Source organism: Schistocerca nitens, chromosome 2, assembly GCF_023898315.1.
Source record: "Schistocerca nitens isolate TAMUIC-IGC-003100 chromosome 2, iqSchNite1.1, whole genome shotgun sequence".
Lineage (NCBI taxonomy): Eukaryota > Metazoa > Arthropoda > Insecta > Orthoptera > Acrididae > Schistocerca > Schistocerca nitens.
In genome coordinates, this window is record NC_064615.1 from 100,751,227 (window position 1) to 100,778,991 (window position 27,765).

Sequence of the window (27,765 nt, forward strand, 5' to 3'; positions counted from 1 at the left end):
GCAGGTCAGGATCGAGCTAATTAACCAGTATTGGTTTCGTGTACTGCAGGTTGATAAATGCCATACTAATTATATGTGGAAAGCGTGTACTGCCAACCTTGCGTTCGATGGGCGACTTCTAGAGGCGGAGGTAGTGTATTGTGCTGGGCATCAACCAAGAGAATCGCTCTCACGTGTTGTTTCCAGAAAGACCTACCACATTTCAAGGCTTAGAACGTCTGTTTTCTGACATCATCTGGATTTCTCAAGCAGATGCCTGAGGAGTCGGGCGCCTTTCGGGTGACAGGACTATTGTTGCTAATGAGGTCAGCCGGCCGCGGTGGTCTCGTGGTTCTAGGCGCGCAGTCCGGAACCGTGCGACTGCTACGGTCGCAGGTTCGAATCCTGCCTCGGGCATGGATGTTTGTGATGTCCTTAGGTTAGTTAGGTTTAAGTAGTTCTAAGTTCTAGGGGACTAATGACCACAGCAGTTGAGTCCCATAGTGCTCAGAGCCATTTGATTTTTAATGAGGTCAGTCGTCGTAAGGGACGATGTTTTCACTGTGGAGAGCCGGGGCATTTTGTCCGCCCGTGTCACCAAAACTTAAATCGCCGCGGAACAGCTGACGCCAGAGATCTGACAGACACCAAGGCGACTCCTTTATGTCTCACGCCTCTAATCACCTGAGTGCGGATCGTTTGTATCCCTTCCTTATGCTTGCACAAGTATTAATCACGAGAAAGTGTGCAGTCTTGTAGAATCTGTAAGTTCGGTGTCCTTGTTATTAATGGTATCTCAAAAATTATATCATTTGTAAGTGTACTAAGTTACGATCCGTGGTTATCGGGTGTCGTACTGTTAGCAGACAGTAGCTGGCCGTTTTTGGCTCGTTGCGTGTTTATTTTGGGGTTGGCAATTTTTCGTGGCCTGTTCAAGATTAGGTCATCAAACACCTGAGTGCTGATTTACTGTTGGGCTGAGATTTTGTTAGTAACACCGGACCTGTCTTGGATTATGATCAAGGATGCTTTTAATTTAAGTTCGCGCCCTCTGTCAGTTTTGCTTCTGTCGCCGTGCTCAATAAGGCATGGGTTCATTCGGCGGGGTTGGGTACGGGGAGTTTGACCCTGACCACCTTTCGGTGTAGGAGGCCAGTTGACAGATCAAGTTCCTGTTACGCACTTTCGCTACCATATGGCAACTCCAAAAATGAAGCCGTTGCGTCAGGAAACAGAGATTGGCCGTGGTGGTCAACTGACCATGTATTTCACCCTATGCTTCACCTATTTTTCTTGTTAAAAACCCATGACTGATTATCGTCCTTTAAATAGCAAGGTGGTTCTTGAATTTTGCCCTTGCCCGATCTGCACCATTGTTTCACATGATTTGGCTGGACTAGATTCTTTACCGTCCTGGATCTCAATCAAACATTTTGTCATATTCGTCTGGCAGAGAATCAAAACAGGTCACGGCATTTGTTACGGACTGGAACTCGTATGAACTTCACCGCCTCCCTTTCGGGCTGTCCACTGGAGCAGCGGCTCTGTCCCGCTTGCTGGATTTGATTTAGGTGATATCAAGTTCCAGTTTGTTTAAAATTACTTTGATGACGTCGTCCTTTACTACAAGGTGTACAACTTTGCTTCCACCGTTTGCCGATAAGTGGCGTAAACGGTAAGCAGAGGTCGAAAGAAACAAATCGCAGACGTCAGCTTAGAGCTCGGTCTACGTAACCTCATTCAAACATTAGTCGATTTGTGTCTGCATCATAAAGTTGTTCTTGATTGAAAATGTCAGTTTACGAGCCCAGTTCTTGTCATTTGCGGGAGGAGTTACTCTTTTGTTTCAGTATGAAGAAAACAGTGGCTGAGTCTCATCGAATGCTCTCAAGTACGTGTTGTAAGGACGCTATTAGTGAAAGAACGTGTCGTGAGTGGTTTCAACACTTCAAGAACGGTGATTTTAACGTCGGAGACCGGCATAGTGGTGGAAGAGAGAATGTTTTCGAAGATGCAGAATTGGGGACATTTCTAAGGGAATACTCGCGTCAAACTCAAGAGGAATTGGCACACACAGCAAGCCATTTCAAAATGTCTCAAGGCTATGGGCGTGATTCAGAAAGAAGGAACTTGGGTTCCGTGTGAGCTGAAACCAAGAGACGCTGAACGGCGTTTGTGTGTCTGTGAACAGTTGCTTCAGAGGCAAAAACGGAAGGGATTACTGCATCGCATTGTGACCAGGGACGAAGAATGGGTTCATTACGATAACTCTAAATGCAAAAATTCGTGGGGATAGGCCGGCCATGCTTCCATGTCGACGGCCAAGCAGAATATTCACGGCTCCAAGACCATGCTCTGCGTTTGGAGGGACCAGCTCGCCGTTGTGTACTGCGAGGTGTTAAAACCCAGTGAAACAATTACAGGTGCTCGTTATCGAACGCAATTAATGCGTTTCAGCAGAGCATTAAAAGACAAACGGCCACAATACAGCGAGAGGCAGGATAAAGTGATTTTACAGCACGACAACGTTCGACCCCACGTTGCAAAAGAGGTCAAAACGTACTTGGAAACGTTAAAATGGGAAGTCCTACCCCACCCGCTGCATTCTCCAGACATTGCTCCCTCTGACTGTCATCTGTTTAGATTAATGGCACTTGGCCTGGCTGACCAACTCTTCCGATCTCATGAAGAAGTCTCAAATTGGATCGATTCGTGGATCGCTTCAAAAGATGAACGATTTTTTCGACTCGAGATTCGTACACTGCCCGAAAGATGGGAGAAAGTGGTGGCCAGCGATGAAAAATATTTTGAATGATACATGTGTAAACAATTTGTTTCATTGAACTCTCAAATATTGAGGAAAAAACGTCGGAAGCAAAGTTGTACACCTTCTACATGACCTTCCTCACACCTGAATCACTTCCGTCAGGTTTGGGCAAGGTTGGGGGAGGCGGAGCTAACTCTGAAACTTCGAAAGTTTAATTGGGTGCCATCAAAGATCTTTCTGCGCCATTTAGTGGGGTTCGTATAGATCATTTGCGACCTAGGGCTATCCATAATTTTCACCATCCTAGAACTAAATTTGGGATAGCCAAGTTTTTAGGTATGTAAATTTCTTCCGTAAGTTCATAACCGAATTTGCGGAATTGGCAGCCCCCTTGAATTTATTACGTGGAAAACGATAGGAAATCAGATGGACCGAAAGCTACCAAGATGTTTTTGACGCACTGAAGGGAACGCTTAGTAGCACCTCGGTGTTTGCTGTCTCAAATTTTGATCTGCTTTTCATTTTACAAAATGTTACGTCAAATTCTGGAATAGCAGCCGTATTGCTGCCAAAATTTGAAGTGGTGCGTCACTCAACGCGTATGCGTAACGCGCTGCTACAACAACAGAGGCCAAATATTCGACCTACAAGCTCGAGGCTCTCGGTCTCCTAGTATGAGCACCGTCAGCTTATCTTAGAAACAATTACGAGATCTCGTGCGCTCTAGTGCGCCCCCTGCAAAAGGAAGATTTTTGAGAGGTGGGCGGTGCGGAGTACTCATTTCGGCGTTCTAATCTGCTGTAAAGTATATAAGGGGCACCGAAAATGTGGTCGCGGACTTGCTAAGCTGTATGTTTGGTGCTGGAGATGAGGAAAATTCAACTCCATGCATGTCCGATCAGGAAACTACTATCTCTGCTATCCTAACTGAGATGCCTGAGTTATTGGTGACCTTGTTCACCAAGAAGATGCCGACTTGGAGCCCTCCCAGATCAAACAACGTCTTCATTCGAGACAGGAAGTGGCCAGGCACCAGCTTTAGGAGGTCATTTTGTGTTTCAAGACCAAGGGCAATAGTCAGTGAAAGATCTATTTCCCCTTAATATTATTCTTGCAGTTTTTAGATATTACCACCAGTCTTTGTTGGATGGGCATTTTAGGCTTTTATGAAACTATACACAACATCAAAAAGCATGTGATTTGGCCCTCGCTCTGCACAGACGTAAGGAGGATGGTTGGGCAGTGCCATGAATGCCTGTTGGTTAACCATAGTTCACGTCGTAAGAGCGGACTGTTGGATTCCACCAGCAGCTCTTCATTGATTATGTAGGGTCTCTTCCGTGAACTCGGACGAGTTACTAATTTACACACAACAACAAAAAAGTTTTGCATCACCCCGGTTCACAGAACTCCTGAAGATAGACATGGCCTGTGGACATTGTATCATAGACACAGTCCCTTTGACTGTTCAGAGATGCCACTAAACTCGCCAAAAGACGTAAACAACCATGCATGAGCAGCGCCTATTAGACAGAGGGGGTCCGACAGCCGATCAGTTCCAGTCATTCCACGAGGAAGGAGGTACACAGCTCGTGCGGTCGGTAGTTCAACCATGCCTAGATGGTCAATACCACGGTTCGATCGCATCCGCATTGTTACCTTGGGCCTGGAGGGGCTCTCAACAAGGGAAGTGTCCAGGCGTCTCGGAGTGAGCCAAAGCGATGCTGTTCAGACATGGAGGAGATACATAGAGATAAGAACTGTCGATGACATGCCTCGCTCAGCCCGCCCACTATTGCAGTGGATGACCGTTAACTACGGATTATGTCTCGGAAGAACACTGGCAACAACACCATCATTTTTAATAATGCTTTTCGTGCAGCCACAGAATGTCATGTTACGACTCCAACTGTGCACAATAGGCAGCATGATCCGCAACTTCACTCCCGACGACGAAGGCGAGGTCCATCTTTGCAACCACGACACCATGCAGGGGGCCCAACAACATGCCGAATGGACCGCTCAGGATTGGCATCACATTCTCTTTACCGATGATTGTCGCATATCCCTTCAACCAGAAATGAAAAATATAAATCTAGTCCTCACACCCCAATTCATGCCACAGGCCTAAGATCTAAATTTCATAAAAAGAAAAACAAAGTCCCTGTGTACTAACATTGGATGACTAGTAGCAAGTAGACTGAAAAGGAAGTAATACAAAAAGAAATAGAATCCATTAGTTTCAAGATAAAATAATAGTAGATCGCTAAGTAGTAGACTGGTAGATCACGGAGTATAACAAGTGGCCTCAAAAAATACTCTTTGTCAGTACACTTTGAGGATACTGCGAAATACAGAAGCTAAAGTTGTACATTGTTAATGTGCTCCTGGCGCTTGCCTTGTCGTGTCGTAACTGAACTTGTGCGCTCGTACGTAGTACTGGTAGGCGATACGAGATGGTTTGTTACATTTTGAAGATTTGCGATCTGCTAGAAATGATTAAAAACTGAAAGAGGTAAATCAGCAACTTTGGAAATATCTTTGAAGTAATTCAAGCTAGGAAAATAACTGAATATATTGACTTAATTTGATTATCATCAACGAAAGACTGAACTTAGACCCAATGGGATAGACAATTAATAGTTGAAATGATAGGAAGTGATGAACAGAGAGGAATATACATAAACTGCGTTAAAGTAAATAGCGTAATCTGGATCTTGCTGTAAACTGTTTGGCTGAATTTACGTAATTAATTCCACCTATCTGAAAGAAAGGTTACTTCTTTAAAACAATGATAGGATGTGCACAGACTAAAATAAACCAACATAAAGTGCATTTACAGTGTTTGACATTTCTTTAAACCCAATTAATATTACGTGCTCATGAAACATTTATCTGCGCGGCAACATAGATCATCAACAGAGCGCAGCATTCATAGATATTCTTTGGCGCTCTAGAAAGTTACCGTACTAAATCAGACTATTTAGCTCACACGAATTGTAAACTTCCGTAGATAAACTCTGGATGTATGTAGACTGTGAGCATGATTAGGACAATAATCTCAGTTTATATTCATCTAGGTGTAGCTAGGGAGCAAGCCGGTACAAATAACACGCACTCGGCGTAAATACAGTGCAGCCAGACAATTCTTTTTTGTGACTTTCCTCACAAACATTCTACCGCGAGCTAGCAGGAGCCTGAGCATCATTCATTAACAATCAATCATTATAAAAGGGGAAGTTATAGTTTCTTTCAACGTTCGCATTGTTCGATAGAAAGGGGACGTTTATACTTGGATTTTGTATCACGTTAGTAAACAGATTCGATGTTCAATACATTGGTTGTAAGGATTGCTAAGTAGCAATGGATGTTCAATAAGTTTGCCAGTCCTTCATTCCTTCATCTAGGACCTGAGTGTCAGTGTCCTTTATGTTGGTATACGTCCTTGTTGAGTGTATCGCCTTGTTTAGCCAGTTGGTCGGTCTGTTCGTTGCCGCGTATGCGTGGTGTTCGACCAAACTTAATGTGACTTCTTCTTGCTGATTTTATAGCCTATTGACTTGCTGCGTGATCACATAAAATGGGTTGTTGCACGTCTGTGAAAAATAGGCTTTCAAGATCACGACTGCTGCTCGGGAGTCGGTTAAAATAAAAATTTTATCCTCAATGCAGTGTGTCTAAAATGGCTTATAGCTTTGGCGTCATAATACACTTTCAGAGAGGTAATTTCAACGTTCCCAGGCTTGTACTGTCTGATCTATGAATGCATATCAGGTGCCATTTGCATTTTTGGCACCATCTATAGATAGTATTTTGACACCTGTTAGGTGTCCTAGGACATGATGTGTCGTGATCACATGCTGTGGAGGGTTGACGTAGGTGTCGCTCAGGTCGATTACTTTGATGTGTGCGAGGGATGTATGAAACAAGTCGTTAACGCAGCTTCCGTAGCAGCGAAAATTAAAGTAGTGGCAGTCTGGCAAAGGGATGTGACGGAGAGGCCTTGTTCGACGTCATATTTGTAGCTTTCGTATGTACAATCTTTTAGCAGGAGGTCTCTGGGACGACGGCCGTTTGCTATTGTGACAAATAAATAAAAACACTTACAGCCATCCTTACGATTTTATTGTATTTTGAAGCTACCAGTTGCAATGCTCTAGTGCGTCATCTTCAGGCTGTTTCTGATGCAATATTTATAGCATCTGAAGGCCAGGGTATGGACATCAGTTTCGTAAAGAAATGCAATGCAGTTCCCAAAGACAGAACAATCAGCCTTTGGGAACTCATTTTAGAGCGCAGTTAAGTAGAAAGTATTTGTAGTAGACGACTATAATCGTTGGTAGCTGAGCACACAGCATAAAAGTCAGGTAATTGGAAAGATGCTGGTTCAAACTTCTAAGGAGCAAATTTTCAGTTTAACTACTCTCTACATTCCATATTCATTAACAAATAAAAATAGTGATTAAATTGGATGATAATTTTTAGTGAAAGTAAGATTTTGTTATGTTTAATTAATAAGTACGTGGAAATGCCAGTATTCACAATAAATTACAGTTTGGTGCTAGTACATAAGAATGTCAAATATAAAATCCGTTTTTTATTTCTGGTGACTGAACGGTATTATTGATATCTACAACAAAAATCGTTCAAATGGCCCTGAGCACTATGGAACTTAACTTCTGAGGTCATCAGTCCCCTAGAACTTAGAACTACTTAAACCTAACTAACCTAAGGACATCACACACACCCATGCCCGAGGCAGGATTCGAATCTGCGACCGTAGCGGTCGCGCGGTTCCAGACTGTAGCACCTAGAACCGCTCGGCCACCCCGACCGGCGATGTCTATAACATTTATTTCATTTAACAATCAGGCGTTCCACATGTCATATCAAATTTAAATCTATGTTCATATGATCAGTATTTAGAAATAACAAGAAGTTGCTTCATTAAGAAAAATATGACCCAGTTTTTGTTAGTCAACATATCTGTTTCTTAATAAGTATGGAATTTCAATAAAAATAAAGAAAACAATTTTAACGAGATTAGAACCACCATCATTATGATTATCATACTTCCACGCGGAAAGCTCCCAGCTAACGACTGTTGTGTTAGTAAATTACTAAGCTTTTGTCTTTAACAGCATTCGGAAATCTTCTCTTATTCAAAGAAAAACATCCCCCCAGGGGGTCCACAACTCTTTTGTGGACACGTGCGTGGCAAGCACGGGGCCCCGAGCTATTGCAGCCTTCTTTCTCTCCAGGGCTGCATTTCCTTCCCCTTCCCCTCCTTTCCCCTCATTGCTCCTTTCCCCTCGCCCTCTCCTCTCCCTCTCTTGGTGTCCTTGCTTATGTTGGCCCCCGCTATCCTCCTGGTTCTGTTGGTTTTACAATTTGGCTCTGTTGCATAATCACCTCCTCCTTTTGGCATTCCCCGGTCCCCCCCTGGGGTTTGACCTCCATTCCTAAATTTCTCCTCTGTAGTGTGAGCCATTTGGGGAACAGCACCTTACCTAGTGTCTCCGACGTGTGCCCTCCTAGTACATTCCACCTTTTTTTTTCACGTCATTGTCTGATGCTAGGGTGCATAGCCAGCACGGTAGCCAGCCCGTGTGGTGCGGCCGCTATGTACCCTTTTGGTTGAGCCCCCTGAACACACAGGGATCACACTTCTGATACCTGAGCTGTGACCTCCTCATGCATGCCTTGGAGTGGTTGCTCGTCATCCTGGAGCATCGGAACTCCCGGCAATGGCTGCCGTGCTAGACGGCCCTTGCTGTGGCTGGGTGGCGCCCGTGAGGAGAACCCCTGATCGGAGTGGGTGTTATCAGGGCGGACGCTATGCAAACGAAACGCATACGGGTCCAGAACTCTGGCCGTTCTTCTGCGGCCGTCTCTCTGCGTGGAACTGATTCTTCGAGTGCTGCTTCTCTTGCCCCTTCAGCCTTCCCTTCCATGGCTACCCCCTGGGAAGAAGGTCAGGCCCGTTGGCTAGGGGCGAAACCTTTCCCCCATTATCTAGTTTGCACCAGGACTGATGGGGATACTTTCACCAATAGCAAACCTTTATTCTTTGTGGAACACATTGAAGACAAGTTTGGTGTAGTGGACACCCTGAGCAAGATGCGGTCGGGTTCGTTGCTGATCAAAACTGCTTCAGCAGCCCAATCTGCGGCCCTTCGTGCCTGTACCCACCTTGGCATAGTTCCTGTGTCCATTACGCCCCACCAGTCTCTAAATATGGTTCAAGGTGTGATTTTTCACAGGGACCTCATCCTCCAAACTGATGAGGAACTTCGGGACAATCTCGGACGGTGGGGTGTTCACTTTGTTTGGCGTGTTCAGAAGGGTCCTAAGGACAATTGCATTGATACTGGTGCCTTTATCCTGGCCTTTGAAGGGGATACCCTCCCTGAGAAAGTTAAGATTATGGTCTATCGATGTGATGTGAAGCCTTACATCCCACCTCCTATGAGGTGTTTTAAGTGCTTGCGTTTTGGACACATGTCTTCCCGCTGTTCACAGGCCCCTCTCTGTGGTGACTGTGGACGTCCACTCCATGAGGGGAGTCCCTGTGTCCCCCATCCTGTGTGGCCAGCCGCGGTGGTCTAGCGGTTCTAGGCGCGCAGTCCGGAACCGCGTGACTGCTACGGTCGCAGGTTCGAATCCTGCCTCGGGCATGGATGTGTGTGATGTCCTTAGGTTAGTTAGGTTTAAGTTCTAGGGGACTGATGACCACAGATGTTAAGTCCCATAGTGCTCAGAGCCATTTCAACCAGCCCTCCTGTGTGTGTAAATTGTCATGGCAGTCATTCTCCACGTTCACCAGATTGCCCAGTATATAAGAAGCAAAAGAAGTTACAGGAGTATAAGTCCCTCGATCGTTTAACCTACACAGATGCCCGTAAGAAGTATACACATCTTCACTCTGTGTTCATGACATCTAGTTACGCTTTGTTTGAATCTTCACCCCTTCCTCCCCTTTCCCTACCCCCATCCCGGACCCCTCTCCTCCCCCCTCCCCTGCGGCTCCCACACATTCTCCTCTGGGCGCTGCTCCCCCTCCCTAGCCGGAGAAGTGTCCCACTCCTTCGGCGTCTGCCGGTCAAGGGCGCCTCTCCCGGGATGCCCCTTCCCAGCACCTTCCAGGCCAAAGGTCTGCTGCCACGCGACGACCGCGGGAGCCGCGGTCTGTCGGCCACCAGGTCGCCCAGTCTCTTTCTGTTCCCGATCTTGCTGCAGCTGGTTCCTTTATGCCACACAGCCCTCCTCGATCTCAGCCTGAGAAGAAGAAGAAACATAAGTCCTGGGACAAAGAGCCTCTGGTGTCACCAGAGGTCCCATCCCCGGCTTCACAGCCGGATTCTGACCTGTCGTTCATGGATGTCGCCCCCTCCTTGTCCATGACGGGTGGGGACCCGGCGGTATGACTGGCCTTAGCGTGTTCAGCCACCATTTAAATCATCGTTCTGTGGTTCTCCAATGGAATTGTAATGGATACTATCGTCGCCTTCCGGAATTGAAATCCCTTCTTTCGTCTTATTCTGCAGCTTGTGTGGTTCTACAGGAATCTCATTTTACTGATGCTCACTCACAGACCCTCCGTGGGTTCCGTGTTTTCTGTCGAAATCGGGTCGGACCCCTGCGGGCTTCTGGTGGCGTTTGTACGTTGGTCCATACAGACATTGCTAGCACGTGGATTCCTCTTCAAACTACATTCGAAGCGGTTGCTGTTAGGGTCCACCTGGACTCTGAGGTCACGGTTTGCAATCTTTATCTCCCTCCTGACAGGACTCTTACACCTGCTGCCTTAACTGCCCTTCTTCAGCAACTTCCTCCTCCCTCCCTCCTCCTTGGGGATTTTAATGCTCATCATCTCTTGTGGGGCAGTGCCTTTCCATCTAGACGAGGTCTTCTCAAAGACCAGTTTATTGGAGACCACGACTTGTGCCTTCTTAATGATGGCACCCCTACTCATTTCAGTGCCGGTCATGGTACCTTTTCTGCCATTGATCTTTCTCTTTCTTCTCCCTCTCTCCTCCCTTCATTACACTGGTCGCCACACGACGACCTTTGTGATAGTGACCATTTCCCGTTGATTCTCTCTCTCCCGTCCCGCTCCCCGATGGACGGGTTACCTCATTGGTCTTTCCAACGCGCCGATTGGCCTCTATACACTGCACAGGTCGTGTTTTCTCCCTCTTTGGCAGGTTGTATTAATGGCGTCTTAGGTGACGTGTCTGACGCAATTGTTCGCGCTGCTAGCCTTGCTGTCCCGCGCTCATCTGGACCATTTCGTCGCCGGCAAGTCCCGTGGCGGAGTACGGCCATTGCCATCCGTGATCGCCGTCGAGCTTTGCAACATTTTAAGAGGCACCCATCCGTAGCCAGCCTTACTACCTTTAAACGCCTCCGCGCTAAAGCCCGATATTTAATCAAACAGAGCAAGCGGATATGTTGGGAACGATTTGTTTCTTCCCTCGGTTCTACTTACCCTCTGTCATGGGTATGGGCTACACTTCGCTCTCTCCAAGGTTGCCATCGGCAGTCCACCCTCCCAGGCCTTCACTTCCCAGATGGCCTTTGTACGGACCCATTAGTTCTTGCAGAACATCTTGCGACCCATTTTGCAGTGGCATCAGCATCAGCCTCCTATCCAGCTGCTTCCCTTCACCAGAAACAGCGAGCTGAAGCTTCCACCTTATGTGTTACCCCTTGTGAGTCAGAATCTTACAACGAACCTTTCACTGAATGGGAATTTCTTTCTGCTCTATCTTCTTCTCATGATATTGCCCATGGCCCAGATTCCATTCATAACCAACTGCTTCAACATCTCAGTGCTCCACAACGGCAACATCTTCTTCGGGTGTTTAACCGTATCTGGCTCCAGGGTGACTTCCCTTCTCAGTGGAGGGATGGCATCGTGGTTCCTGTCCTTAAGCCTGTTGACAGCTATGGGCCAATTAGTCTGACCAATGTTGTTTGTAAGTTACTTGAACAGGTGGCAGCCCGTCGGCTCAATTGGGTCCTCAAATCTCGGGATCTATTGTCCCTTTACCAGTGTGGCTTCCGAGAGGGACGGTCTCCAATCAGTCTTTTAATTCGCTTGGAATCCGCAGTTCGGCAGGCATTTTCACAGCGCCGCCATTTGGTTGCAGTGTTTTTTGACCTTCGCAAGGCCTATGACATGTCCTGGCGCCATCACATCTTACTTAACCTTCATCAGTGGGGTCTTCGGGGCCCACTCCCGATTTTTATCATCCAGTTCCAGTTCCATCGGTCATTCAGAGTTCGAGTTGGTACTGTTTTTAGTTCTCCATGGGCCCAGGAGACGGGTATCCCACAGGTTTCTGTCTTGAGTGTCCTTCTTTTCCTCATTGCTATCGATGGACTTGTGGCCTCTGTCAGTCCTTTGGTCGCCCCTGCCCTGCATGTGGATGATTTCTGCGTTTGGGTTAGTTCCTCTTCGATGGCATCTGCAGAGCGGCACCTCCAGGGAGCTATATGGCGTGCCTCTGCATGGACCCTCTCCCACGGGTTTCAATTCTCTCCTCTAAAATCGCGGGTGGTCCACTTCTGTTGCCGTACTACGATCCACCCTGTTCCAGAGCTCTATCTCGATGCAGAACGATTGCCTGTGGTCTCACAGTTTTGTTTCCTGGGTCTTCTTTTCGACAACAAGCTCACTTGGCTGCCCCATATCAGACATATGAAGGTAGGATGTTTCCATAAACTCAATGTCCTTCGCTTCCTTGCCCACTCCTCTTGGAGTGCGGACCGTTCCCTCCTTCTCCGTCTTTATCATGCTCTAGTTCTGTCTCACTTGGGCTAGTTGTCAAGTTTATGGTTCAGCTGCTCCTTCCACACTGCCCGTGTTGGATCCAGTCCACCATCGTGGTATCCGTTTGGCCACTGGTGCCTTCCCTACTAGCCCTGTTGATAGTCTCCTGGTTGAAGCTGGGATCCTCCCCCCCCCCCCCCTCTTTCTGTTCGGCGGTCCCAGCTTCTGGTGTCTTATGTACTCGCTATCCCTTCCTCTCCCACTCATCCTTCCTATTCTATCCCGTTCCCAGACCATGGACGTCGCCCACCCGATTCCCGCCCTTGGGCGGATTTACAGGTTGGGCTCCGCCTTGCGTCTCTTTGCCGTGATTTTCAGCTTCCTTCTTTGTCCTGTCTTCCTCGCTCCCTCCCCTGCACCCCCACCCCCCCCCCCCTTGGTTAGTTCCTCGGCCTCGAATTCAGATGGATCTCCACCGAGGTCCGAAAGATTCCATCCCCCCGATGGTGTTCCGTTCCTTTTCCCGCCAACTTTTATGGGAGTTTCGGGATTTTGTTGTTTTTTTTTTTACATTGATGGCTCTATGGGGTATGCCTTCACGTCCTCTGTTGGAACGGAAAATCATCTGCTGCCACCTGCATGTGGGATGTTTACTGCGGAATTGATGGCAATTTCCCAGGCCCTTACCTTTATTAAACAGTCCCAACAAAACCGCGTTTTGTTATGTACGGACTCAATGAGTGGCCTTCTTGCTACTGACCGCTGTTTTTCGCGCCATCCCTTGGTCTCGGCCATCCATGACCATCTCGCTGATATTCACCGTGCTGCTTGTTCCATTGACTTCCTTTGGGTCCCTGGCCATGTGGGTATCCCGGGTAATGAGCTCGCTCATCGTTTGGCTGGGGGAGCAGTCACTTACCCCCCGTTTTCTGTAACCCCTCCTGCAGCGGATTTACGGCTTCACATCAAATCCACTTCACATAGTCATGGGCCAACTCTTGGGAGGCTACTCCCCTGTATAATAAACTTCGTGCGATTAAGGTGACACCAGGCCCATGGCGTTCTTCCTTTCGCCTCTCCCGAAAGGACTCGACCACACTGTGTCGTCTCCGCATTGGCCATACCAGGCTGACCCATGGTTTTCTTTTGCGGGATGAGCCACCCCTACTTTGTGGTTGTGGAGCCTTCCAGTCAGTGGCCCACATTTTGTTTGAATGCCCCCTTCTTTTGGCTCTGCGTGCTAAGTACACACTCCCCCACACTTGCCTATGCTGCTTCAGCATACTGTTGGGTTCGTTCTCTTGCTGACTTCCCTCATTTTGTTTTTACCATTGACAACATGACTGCCCTTTTACGTTTTTAGCTTTTTCCCTTTTATTGTTCTGACTTTCCTGAGATGTCACACTAGCGGAATGCACCACATTTGCAACAAGGGACTGATGACCTTGCTGTTTGGTCCCTTAAACCCCACACAACCAACCAACCAACCAAAAACATTTTCGAATTTGTTTGAAAATTTCGTCGTGATGCCTTAGGAAACTGAAGTCCAGGCACTGTCCTTCAGATCCTATATGAAGGAAATCTGAGAGGTTCAGTCGTTAAGGTCTCCCCCCCCCCCTCCCCCTGAAGACAACAGTAGCGGCGATGTCATAAGCAGCAGCAGTACTTGCAACAGAAGGGGAAACAGCCGTAGTAGTAGAAGAAACATTGACATCACATAGATATTAAATACCAATCCTACCGAAAGCTGGACCAACTACAACATTTCTAAATATCTGCAAAATAAATGACAAATGGTCAAATACACAAAGTGTCAATGTTAACGTACTTACTTCAAGTTACGAGTTTTCAGACAGGCGACAGCCACTAACCGATGTAAGTGCCTTCTCAGAGCTTTGGGCGACTGTTAGCAAACGAAATCATACTGTAAAAAATACAACTAAGGATTGGCCATGAGTTACACGGTATTTTTAGACAAAGACATACATTACTTCTGTCATACTTATCCAAGTGTTCCAATCTTTTTTTGTGTAATTAGTGCTGCAGTCATACAGGTTTTGGATGTCTCTGTAAGTGTATCCCTTACATAGTAAAGGGTGTAAGACAGGGATTCCGTCTTTCGCCCCTACTGTTCAATCTATGGATAGAATAATCAATGATGGAAGTATAAACTGGGGGGTCAAGAGAGTGAATAAAATTAAAGACGAAAGGGTACCAATGATGAAATTCCCTGATGACATTGCTATTCTCAGTTAAACTGAGGAATATCCAGAGCATTTGTTGAAAGGGATGAACAGTCTATTTAGTACAGTATGTGGACTGAGAGCATATCGGAGAAAGACAAAAATAATGAAAAGCTTCAAAATGGTAAAGAGCAACAATCAGCCGTCGGTCCAGTTCTAGCTTCATTAGAGCTGATCCATGTTTCTCTAATAAAATGTTCAAATGGCTCTGAGCACTATGGGACTTAACATCTGAGGTAATCAGTCCCCTAGAACATAGAACTACTTAAACCTAACTAAGGACACCACACACATCCATGCCCGAGGCAGGATTCGAACCTGCGACCGTAGCAGTCGCGCGGTTCCGGACTGAAGCGCCTAGAACCGCTCGGCCACAGCGACTGGTTTCTCTAATAAAGCTCGAACGAAACTACCACGGACTGCTGCTCTTTACCATTTTGAAAGTTATGTCACAGTCGTGAAGCGCATTCCACTTCCCTAACGGAAGGTAATGTGGTCTAAATTGGTAGTATCAGAAATGAGAACAGCGAAACAGCGAGAAACTTAACATCAGAGTCGTGGGTAGCGAGGTACACGAAGTTAAGAAATTCTGCTGCCGAGGCAGCAAAATAAACCATGATGGACGGAGCAAGGAGGACGTGAAAAGCAGACCGGCACTGGCCAAAGGAGTCTAAAACACAGGAAGAAGTTTGTGACAATCTACGCTCGGAGCACAGCGTCGTATGGTAATGAAATATAGACTGTGTAAAAACCGGGACAGAAGAGAATCGAAGTATTTGAGACGTGGCGCTATAGAAAAATGTTCAAAATGGGGTGGACTGAAGAAGAAAAAATGAGGAGGTTCATCACGGAATCGATGAGGAAAGGAAGGTGTGTAAAACACTGACAAGAAGAAGGCACAGGATGATAGGACATCTGTTAAGACATCGAGGAACAACTTCCTTGGTACTAAATCAAGCTGTGGAGGGTAAAAACTGTAGAAGACGATAGAGAGCGGAAAACATCCAGCAAATAATTGAGGACATAGGTTGAAATTTGCTACTTTGAGATGAAAATGTTAGCAAAGAGAGGAATTCGTGGTGGCCCGCACTACAGCAGTTAGGAGACAGAAGATTAAATGCAAAGTTACTGATAGTGTTAGTGGTGCAGTTACGACGGCGCAGAAAACGTAGTAAATTACGTGATGTATTTACGAGAAGACTGTTAGATGTAGAGAAAAAACAACTAACTCATTGAAGTGGTTACATTTTAAGGTACCAATGATCACGATAATTGCACTTATTCCCCTAACACCCTCTATAGGCTCCATAGTGACAGTGCGAGCTCAGAGACGTATGTTGGTCCCTTCGGTAGTGTAGGTCAGGGGTCTCCGAAATATGGCCAGCGGGCCGCATCCGACCGGCGAACTCATTTAAGCCTCGCTTGTGCGAAAGTTTTTACAGAAGCGCGCGGTTGTTCTTGCTAGCTCGGAACGTTGCCTTGAATAGTTCATAAGTAACAGAGTTTTAACAGGAACGCTCTGCCTGCAGGAAACTGACTTCCTGGCTGTATTTGCCATGTTGTTATTTCGTTTTCATTTCGAATACGTGTGTATCATGTCCATTGAACCTAAAAAAAGAGAAAAGTGGATAATGAGTGTCGTATCTTCAGTACAAGTGGGCCGTGTAATATTTCTTGCAGAGAAAGATAACAAACCAATTTGTGTTATCTGTTACGAATTTACTGCTGTTCTTAAGGAATACAGTATTCGTCGTGACTATGAGAAAAAGCATGATGCACATTTCCATAAATTCAAGGTAACGTGAACAGAAATTCGAAAAATTAAAACATGGACTTTGTTTTCTGCAAAACATTTTTAGGAGACGTTTTCAGGAGAGTGAAGTCATTACGAAAGTAATTTTACGAATTGCCAGTGAAACTGCCAAACAGGCAAGCCGTTCAATGACGATGAATAAATTGAATAAAAAACTTCAAGAAAAGGCCTATATTATTTGTCACCTTTACTCACACTACCAAAGCTTTTGTAGTAGTAGAAGCGGTGAGGAAGTTGTAAGGTGCTGGGCCGAAATTGCATCACACATTTTGCTTAAAATAATTTGTTACACAGGAATCCCAACGTCAATATTAGAATCCGGAAACCTTGTTTTATCTTCCACAGGGTGGATAACACGTGCTCTGTGCTTCATATTAAAATTTATTACATCATGCTACAAACAATAACAGTTTAACATTGTGATGCTGATACATGTGAAACCAAGCAAACCACAAGCTTTACACACTAACTATACCTCAGGAAAAGGTTTCAGACCTGACATCAATTTCATTGGGCAACAACTATACAAGTTAAAGCCCGAGTTAGAAAACTTCGCTGCACTTACGCGGATTTCGACGTAATACAGTTCCAGGTGAAGAAACTCGCAGTTGCCGTATAAATTATTAAAACTTGTAAAAGGCGTTACTGCAAAGTTCAGTGAACAAATTTTAAAAGCAACAACAACAATTACATAAATTCAAATAGGGAACACTTTAAACTTCAAAGATTAAATATACAAATACCAAATAACGTAAATCTCAGGAACACAGCCCTTTCAAACAGTATCTACCAATAGGAGTTGATGCATCTCATTAGAAGGAGCGGTAGTTGTAAGAAAACAATAGTGACAGCTTAGAATTAAATAGAAATTTTCTGGAACTAATAGATGTGCAGAACTATAGACCTATATCTCTATCGTCGATCAGGTGTAGAATTATGAAACACGTATTATGTTCGAGTATAATGACTTTTCTGCAGACGAGAAATCTACTCTGTAGGGATCAGCATGAGTTTCGAAAAACACGATCGTGTGAAACCCAGCTCGCGCTATTCGTCCACGGGACTCAGGGGGCCATAGACACGGGTTGCCAGGTCGATGCCGTGTTTCTTGACTTCCGCAAGGCGTTTGATACAGTTCCCCACAGTCGTTTAATGAACCAAGTAAGAGCATATAGACTATCAGACCAATTGTGTAATTGGATTGAAGAGTTCCTAGATAACAGAACGCAGCATGTCATTCTCAATGGAGAGAAGTCTTCCGAAGTAAGAGTGATTTCAGGTGCGCGGCAGGGGAGTGTCGTAGGACCGTTGCTATTCACGATATATATAATTGACCTTGTGGATAACATCGGAAGTTCACTGAGGCTTTTTGAGGATGATGCTGTAGTATATCGAGAGGCTGTAACAATGGAAAAATGTACCGAAATGCAGGAGGATCTGCAACGAATTGACGCATGCTGCGAATACATAGAAAGGAAGATCCTTTATCATTTAGCTACAATATAGCAGGTCAGCAATTGGAAGCAGTTAATTCCATAAATTATCTGTGAGTAGGCATTAGGAGTGATCTAAAATGGAATGACCATATAACATTAATCGTCGGTAAAGCAGATGCCAGACTGAGGTACATTGGAAGAATCCTAAGGAAATTCAGTCCGAAAACAAAGGAAGTAGGTTACAGTACACTTGTTCGCCATCTGCTTGAATACTGCTCACCGGTGTGGGATCCGTACCACATAGGGTTCATAGAAGAGATACAGAAGATCCAACGGAGAGCAGCCCGCTTCGTTACAGGATTATTTAGTGATCGCGAAAGCGTTACTGAGATGGTAGATAAACTCCATTGGAAGGCTCTGGAGGAGAGACGCTCAGTAGCTCGGTAGGGGCTTTTGTTGAAGTTTCGAGAACATACCTTCACCGAGGAGTCAAGCAGTATATTGCTCCCTCGTACGTATATCTCACGAAGAGACCATGAGGACAAAATCAGAGAGATTACAGCCCACACAGAGGCATACCGACAATCTTTCTTTCCACGAACAATACGAGCCTGGAATAGAAAGGAGAACCTGTAGAGGTACTCAAGGTACCCTCCGCCACACACCGTCAGGTGGCTTACGGAGTATGGATGTAGATGTAGAAGTAATAATTATCTTTGACTAACTTACAGCACGACAAATAAAACTCTAATTAGCTTACAACAAGACTAATTAAAAATCAGGTAACTTCAAAACCCCGCTCCTAACATGAGGACTGTCCTGAAAGTAAGGTCCGATCGGTCTCGAAATGAAAACCACTGTGAAAAGCTAAAATTTTTTATTCGCAACAGTTATCCACACCTTCCAGCTACCTCTCTAAATAGTCGCCGCTCTGACTTAGACATTTGTCCTGGCGTTGTACAAACTTTCTAGTATCCTCTTCACAGAAAGCAGCCGCCTGTGCTTTCCACCAATTCTCTACGCTGGTCCGTCATTCGTTGTTTGTGCCAAAAATGTTGTCTTTGTAGCCAGCGGTTCATGTGAACAGAGATAAAACAACGGAAGGAGCCAATTAAGGACTGTGTTGTGGGTGATCAAACGCTTCCCATCGAAAACGCTGCAGGGGAGTCTTCACTGCCCTACAGAATGCGGCTGAAAATTGTCTTGAATGTTATGTGGGCTGCATAGCTTCAGGCGAGATCTCTCACTAGACCCACATACTTGGCGGGAGACACTGTTTTGTTTTAGACATCTATAAGTGATCACTTTTCGCTCGGAACTGAAAAAAACGTCGTGAATTGATCGACTGGCACACTAAAGACACTGCCCAACACATCTGTGTAAAGGTCCATCGAATTTTCGTACTGGTTTCCATTTCGCGCATAATCGGGCCTTACTATTCGAATACGTCTTGTAATAACACACAGGTACAAGCCACACTAGCTAATGGCTGCTTCCTGGGTTTTTAAGAAAACATCAGTCATCAAGGTTGCCTTTACAAAACGTTAACAAATAACAACATACGGAGAGACCTACCTGTTCCATAGATTTTTATCATATGCAACCAACATAAGTAAAACAAGGAGAGACACTTATAAATTAGTTACGTCCAGTAGCTATTGATTAGAAAGTTGACAAAACACAACCAATGTTGTGGGAACAATGAAAGTAGTGCAAAAATTCTCACCGCCTTCTGCAGGATTCAGCAGAACGATACTACCGACACGTACACTCCTGGAAATGGAAAAAAGAACACATTGACACCGGTGTGTCAGACCCACCAAAATTGCTCCGGACACTGCGAGAGGGCTGTACAAGCAATGATCACACGCACGGCACAGCGGACACACCAGGAACCGCGGTGTTGGCCGTCGAATGGCGCTAGCTGCGCAGCATTTGTGCACCGCCGCCGTCAGTGTCAGCCAGTTTGCCGTGGCATACGGAGCTCCATCGCAGTCTTTAACACTGGTAGCATGCCGCGACAGCGTGGACGTGAACCGTATGTGCAGTTGACGGACTTTGAGCGAGGGCGTATAGTGGGCATGCGGGAGGCCGGGTGGACGTACCGCCGAATTGCTCAACACGTGGGGCGTGAGGTCTCCACAGTACATCGATGTTGTCGCCAGTGGTCGGCGGAAGGTGCACGTGCCGTCGACCTGGGACCGGACCGCAGCGACGCACGGATGCACGCCAAGACCGTAGGATCCTACGCAGTGCCGTAGGGGACCGCACCGCCACTTCCCAGCAAATTAGGGACACTGTTGCTCCTGGGGTATCGGCGAGGACCATTCGCAACCGTCTCCATGAAGCTGGGCTACGGTCCCGCACACCGTTAGGCCGTCTTCCGCTCACGCCCCAACATCGTGCAGCCCGCCTCCAGTGGTGTCGCGACAGGCGTGAATGGAGGGACGAATGGAGACGTGTCGTCTTCAGCGATGAGAGTCGCTTCTGCCTTGGTGCCAATGATGGTCGTATGCGTGTTTGGCGCCGTGCAGGTGAGCGCCACAATCAGGACTGCATACGACCAAGGCACACAGGGCCAACACCCGGCATCATAGTGTGGGGAGCGATCTCCTACACTGGCCGTACACCACTGGTGATCGTCGAGGGGACACTGAATAGTGCACGGTACATCCAAACCGTCATCGAACCCATCGTTCTACCATTCCTAGACCGGCAAGGGAACTTGCTGTTCCAACAGGACAATGCACGTCCGTATGTATCCCGTGCCACCCAACGTGCTCTAGAAGGTGTAAGTCAACTACCCTGGCCAGCAAGATCTCCGGATCTGTCCCCCATTGAACATGTTTGGGACTGGATGAAGCGTCGTCTCACGCGGTCTGCACGTCCAGCACGAACGCTGGTCCAACTGAGGCGCCAGGTGGAAATGGCATGGCAAGCCGTTCCACAGGACTACATCCAGCATCTCTACGATCGTCTCCATGGGAGAATAGCAGCCTGCATTGCTGCGAAAGGTGGATATACACTGTACTAGTGCCGACATTGTGCATGCTCTGTTGCCTGTGTCTATGTGCCTGTGGTTCTGTCAGTGTGATCATGTGATGTATCTGACCCCAGGAATGTGTCAATAAAGTTTCCCCTTCCTGGGACAATGAATTCACGGTGTTCTTATTTCAATTTCCAGGAGTGTAGTTTAAGTATCCAGGTCAGCTAGAATTAACACGTTGCAGACAGTATGCTAGAGTAAGAGAAACTGACAAGGTTCCCACAGTCTGCACAATATCGCCAATTCATTGCAGACTCCACAAGAGTCAGCTCCACGAAATTCCAAAATACGAGGCGTGTTTTTCAAGTAAGTACCGTTTTTAAATTAAAAAAAGACGTGCTAAGATATCTCAATAATTTTATTTTTACATGAAAGCCTGTATCTTAATCTACTTTTCTACATAATTTCCGTCAATATTTAGCCACTTGTCATAACGTTGTACCAGTTTTTGAGTACCCTCCTCATAGAAGTATGCCGCCTGACTTCTTAACCACTTCGTCAGCACTGTTTGGACTTCGTCATCGTCTTGAAGACACTGACCGCCCAGGTGTTTCTTAAAGTGCAGGAACAGATGGTAGTTACTGGGCGCAAGATCGGGGCTGTACGGAGGATGATCTAGAGTTTCCCATCGAAAAGATGTGATGAGATCTTTGGTCTGATTCGCCACATATGGACGGGAATTGTCTTGCAGCAAAACGATGCCCTTTCTCAACTTCCATGGACTGTTTCTTTGATTCTGGTTTGACGTAGGCCACCCATGTTTCATCGCTCGTAACAACTTGGCTTAATAAATCATCTCAGTCGTTGTGGTATCGCTCAAGGAAAGTCAATGCACTGTCTAAACGTTTGATTTTGTGAACATCTGTCAACATTTTCGGTACCCAACGTGCACACAATTTTCGGTAATTCAAGTGCTCGGTCACAGTGCCATACAAAACACTACGAGAAACATTAGCAAAGTCATCGCGCAAGGAGGAAATCGTAAAGCGTCTGTTTTCTCTCACCTTATTGTCGACTTCCTGCACCAAATTTTCATTAACGACCGAAGGACGCCCACTCCGTTGTTCGTCATGCATATTTGTGTGGCTATCTTTAAATGCTCTCACCCGCTTTCTTACCATTCCATCACTCATAACGTTTTCTCCGTAAATTGAACAGATCTCACCATGAATATCGATCGCTTTTAGGACTTTAGCACTAATAAATCTTTTAACAGCCCGTACATCACAGTCGGCGGGACTCACAATTATCGGAGGCCACTTAAACACTCAGTACACAACGTAACAAGGAGGAATCAGACTGTAATGACGTCAGTGCGTAGATTAAGGTGCAGGCTTTTATGTAAAAATAATATTGAGATATCTTAGCACGGCTTTTTTTAATTTCAAAAGGGTAGTTACTTAAAAAACACGCCTCGTACGTATAGCATAGAGTCCCCTGATCTTCTCTTCAGGATGCTAATGGAGCAAGTTCAAGACACACGTACCTCTAGCAATGGCAAGCGGCACCACGCTACTACACAGCGTCCTTAGACACGCTACAGCCGACTGCCCCGGCGCCTACCGTCGCAGCTGACACTCGCTGCACCTCGCGGAGGGTCACCACACAATCCACGGCGCTGCTCTCGAAGAGAACACCACGGCAACGCACCCGAGCGCAAATAACCTCGCGCTCGCTGCACCAGAAACACTCTGACGGGAAAGTTCCGAGAGGACAATCGAATTATCCAAGAAGTTTGGAGGTGCAGCGAAAGAACTTGATAAGAGTAAGCCGCACGGATGAGGTTTGTGACAGAAACTAGTACTTTTTGAAGACACCGTCACACAGAAAACGTGCTCATACTTTGATAATTTCCAGTCATTTATGGATACACATGGTCAAATTTTCCACTTTCGTTTGCAGAGGAATTTCTTGGCGATTTGAAGTTCTCTTCCAGTTTCTCATATTTTGATGCACATTGTAAGGCGGTCCACATTTCCGCGACCTTTTCCTTCTTGTGACGTGGAAGATATTGAAGTTTCACTGCAAGGTGGTGGCACCTTGAAGGACAAGTTTAAACAAGAAGCGTTATTCAGTCTTACAAAGTTTCTTAAAAAATTAATAAAACCTACCACAAAGTCAAAGAGTTTGCATTAGAATGAGATTTTCACTCTGCAGCGGAGTGTGCGCTGATATCAAACTTCTTGGCAGATTAAAACTGTGTGCCGGACCGAAACTCGAACTCGGGACCTTTGCCTTTCACGGGCAAGTGCTCTACCATCTGAGCCACCCAAGCACGACTCACGCCCCATCCTCACAGCCTTATTTCTGCCAGTACCTCGTCTCCTACTTTCCAACTTTATATTTCTTTCGCAGGAGAGCTTCTATAAAGTTAGGAAAGTAGGAGACGAGGTACTGGCCTCTGAGGACGGGGCGTGAGTCGTGCTTGGGTAGCTTAAAAAAAATAAAAGATGGTAGAGCACTTGCCCGCGAAAGACAAAGGTACCGAGTTAGAGTCTCGGTCCGGCACACAGTTTTAATCTGAGACGAAGTTTCAGTTTCATTACGTTTGTTATCTGTGTTTGGCACTTCCTACAGATATGAATAAATATTTTTTGCTGAAATTTTCAGAATTTAAATGCAGAAGTAACTTGGAGGATGAACGTTAACGAGATATTTTACTCATACAACAGTATAAGTTTCGATTCAGAAGAAAAATTTTATACATCTTACTAAGGAGGAGATCGTGGCAAGTTCCACAACCCAGTTTCCCAGAATATTCGCTATATATTTATATATGGCACTTACTGCGAGACCCAATTGCAATTTTACAGTTTAAATAACGTCCTTGTTTTCCCTAACTTGATGAGAAACATTCGTGTAGTAACCATCAACAGACAGGGCTAGATAAGCGAACAAGTGAAACAAAAACAATAATCGGGTTTCGAAAAGGGGTTACAATCTTTTTATATTTTTATATTTCAATCTGATACCAATTCTCATACTTTATTCTTAATTCTTACATTTATTCGTCGGGGACATTTGGTGCATTCACTAGGATGATACACACCGTAGAAACATTCGAAACACAGTTATTCCGGACGCGAAGGCAGGTATGCGAAAGTCACATTTCTTCGTGCGAATCTCACTCACCAAAGAAACGTCGTTAACAATAAAGAAGATTTCAAGCGTCGACAATAATTTCGTGAGAAAAAATCCGAAGCCGATCACTTTGAACGAAACAGGCGCTTACAATTGATTATGAACCGAGATATACAATAGGTTTTTCATCGAAAACCGTTTAAAATAATTTTCTCATTCATCTTCTGTTGTTTTTTCCTAAATTCACTCTTCAGACACACAACTAGTAGACCAGTACGCACAATTTTATTTCAAGATACACAGGAGAACATTCGTGTAGTAATCCTCTATGGACATGCGCAGACAAATGAGAAACAAAAATAAAAACAGTGATAGTTTCGAACACGGGGCGTAAACGTGTGAAGCCAAAATGCTAACCACTGCCTCCACCACTTCTGATGATATACAGGGTGATCAAAAAGTCAGTATAAATCTGAAAACTTAATAAACCACGGAATAATGTAGATAGAGAGGTAAAAATTGACACACATGCTTCGAATGAAATGGGGTTTTATTAGAACCAAAAAAAAAAAAAAACAAAGTTCACAAAGTGTCCGACAGATGGCGCTGGACAGCAAAACGGCAGTGACTGCGCATGACAATCATTATAAAAGTAGCTGTAATGAGAGAGAGAATCAGATGCGCCAGCAGTCGCAGCATGTTGACGTTACCTGAAAAGGCGCTTTTAGTGAAACTGTATTATCAGAATGGGGAATGTGCTAGTTCAGCGTTACGATCCTATCGCCATAGGAAGGGGATTCGAACGGGTAAAGATCCGTTGACAAATGCAGATGTGGCGATGATGATTTCGAAGTTCGAAGCCACGGGTTGTTTCGACGATAGGCCCCGTAGTGGTCGACCGAGCACAAGGAGTAATGCTGCTAAGACAGTTCAGGACGAAATGGAGACTGTAGTGGGTTCGTCTATGCACGTGGAAATCAGCGCTCGTGCAGTCGCACGTCGCACCGGCATTCCATACACTACTGGTTGGTTGGCACTTAAGCGTAACCTCCGATGCTATCCGTAAAAAATCCATCGGCATCGTGAACTGTTACCTGGCGATTTAGTGAAGCGGAGGGCATTTGCGGTGTGGGCGTTTCAAAAGATGGCGGAAGATGACGATTGCTTGAGAAACGTGTTGTCGACCGACGAAGCTCATTTCACGCTCCGAGGGTCTGTCAACGCCCACAGCTGCAGAATTTGGGCTACCGAAAATCCTAGAACTGTCGTGGAAACTCCATTGCACGACGAGAAAGTCACGGTATGGGTTGGATTACCACATCTACCATTATCGGGCCTTTTTTCTCCGAAATGTGTGATTCTGGTTTTGTAACTGCTGCAGTGACGGGTGAGATGTACGCCGATATGTTACAGAATCGCATCATCCACAGCCTGGCTGATTAACACCTGCTGGAACGTACGATGTTTATGCAGGATGGCGCTCCACCCCATATTGCTAGACGCGTGAAAGATCTCTTGCGCGCGTCATTTGGTGATGATCGTGTGCTCAGCCGCCACTTTCGTCATGCTTGGCCTCCCAGGTCCCCAGACCTCAGTCCGTGCGATTACTGGCTTTGGGGTTACCTGAAGTCGCAAGTGTATCGTGATCGACCGACACCTCTAGGGATGCTGAAAGACAACATCCGACGGCAATGCCTCACCATAACTGCAGACATGCTTTACAGTGCTGTTCACAACATTATTCCTCGACTACAGCTATTGTTGAGGAATGATGGTGGACATGTTGAGCATTTCCTGTAAAGAACATCATCTTTGCTTTGTCTTACTTTGTTATACTCATTGGCCGGCCGGAGTGGCCGTGCGGTTCTAGGCGCTGCAGTCTGGAACCGAGCGACCACTACGGTCGCAGGTTCGAATCCTGCCTCGGGCATGGATGTGTGTGATGTCCTTTGGTTAGTTAGGTTTAAGTAGTTCTAAGTTCTAGGCGACTCATGACCTCAGAAGTTAAGTCGCATAGTGCTCAGAGCCATTTGAAGCATTTTTTTGTTATACTCATTATTGCTACTCTGATCAGATGAAGCGCCATTTGTCTGACATTTCTTGAACTTTTGTATTTTTTTGGTTCTAATAAAACCCTAGGTCATTCCAAGCGTGTGTGTCAATTTGTACCTCTCTATCTACATTATTCTGTGATTTATTCAGTTTTCAAATTTATACTGACTTTTTGAGCACCTGGTACTTCGTCACTGAAATGCACATAAAGTACCTCAAAAACTAAGATTGTAGATTTCTCAGGAAAGATCGAGTACCTACTGATAATCCGAGATACGTGCTCGTTTGTTTTGAGCCCGCTTTCATTGAGCGAAGTTTTTGGGAAAACGGGTTATGGCACTTGCCGTGTTCTCCCCGTAAGTATACTCAAGCGTAATAGTGTAAGTGAGGTTTTCACTGAATGTTTGTTTTTGGTAAACAGGAATAAACTGATTAGACATTTGTACTTTAATTTCAGGGAAGTGTTATCTGGACCCAACTGAGTTTCAAACTTGATATGTGGTGCTCATGGTCTAGTAATTTGGAGAACCCTGGTGTAGGCTCCCAGCCTGTCTCCGGCAAGCGCTGCGGTCTCTGACTTTCTGTTAAGACATCATTTGAATACGATTTTCACGCGAACCCTGCCAGTGGGCGGAAGCCGATGACTCGACAGTGGTGAAAGCTGACTCTGAGAACATTGGCGGGCGATATTACGGCCCTCGGAAAGTGTGGGTGAAGTGGCAGGGGGAGGGTCGGAGGGGGACGGCGTTCCGCGCCGCGCCGTCAGCGGCAGAAGCAGAAGCAGAAGCGCAGCGCCGCTCCGGGCCGGGGGAGTCCCGCGGGGCGCCGACGTCACGCCGCGCCGGCGCAGATTGGCTACGTGCGCCGCATCGCAGCCCGGCCGCGTCTCCGCCGCCCGAGGCGTGGCAGCCGCCGGCGGGTGGAGGGCGCCTCAGTGAATTCTCGGCCAGAAATAAGTCACGACAGCCGCGATAAGCACTGTCGCCCCAGGTCGCGCGAATTAGTTCCTCCTCCCGTTACTCGCCCTTAATCAAAAACTACGGGGGCGATAGCTCACCGGCAGGGCCCCAATTGTAACTGCTACTGCTGAAGCTACTGCTGCTTCTGCTTCGGGGCACCATTTCTAGAGTTCCCATTAACTTCGAAGGCGCTGCATTACGTACCGAGAAAGACGTATGATGAAGTGAAATAACTTCGGACAGTTGTAATTAACTCTCTGGTAACTGGTGCATTACTACAATGGGAAGACCTCAGGCCAGAACGTGAGGGAAGCGCAGTTCCAAACCAAGGCTTGTGGAGATAGCAGAACGCAACCAGTCCCGGTGATAGAACCTCCTCAGCGTTAATTTTTCCACGCTTACTGATACAGGAGGCAGCAAAGATAATTGGACAAAATTTTAAAGAAGTCTCCCTCATCGTTCCAACCACCAAATAAATTCCACAAATTTGTCAGAGACAAGTCCTAAGAATGTCGTCTTGTAATATGCTCACTTGCCACAATGAAACGACGTGACACTAAAGCTGCAAGTTTCACCAAATCAAGCAGTCTATAATAAGAAACCAGTCGGAA

General features: G+C 46.1%; 1 protein-coding gene across 1 annotated transcript in view; it reads left to right on the forward strand.

Moving 5' to 3' along the window:
* Positions 1-27,170, forward strand: part of LOC126234857 (POU domain, class 3, transcription factor 3-like) — a 77,212-nt gene extending 50,042 nt beyond the window's left edge. The window contains exon 3 of the mRNA XM_049943599.1: positions 26,823-27,170. Within this exon, the coding sequence (XP_049799556.1) occupies positions 26,823-27,170 (348 nt within the window). The remainder of the gene's footprint in view (positions 1-26,822) is intronic.
* The last annotated feature ends 595 nt before the right edge of the window (positions 27,171-27,765 follow it).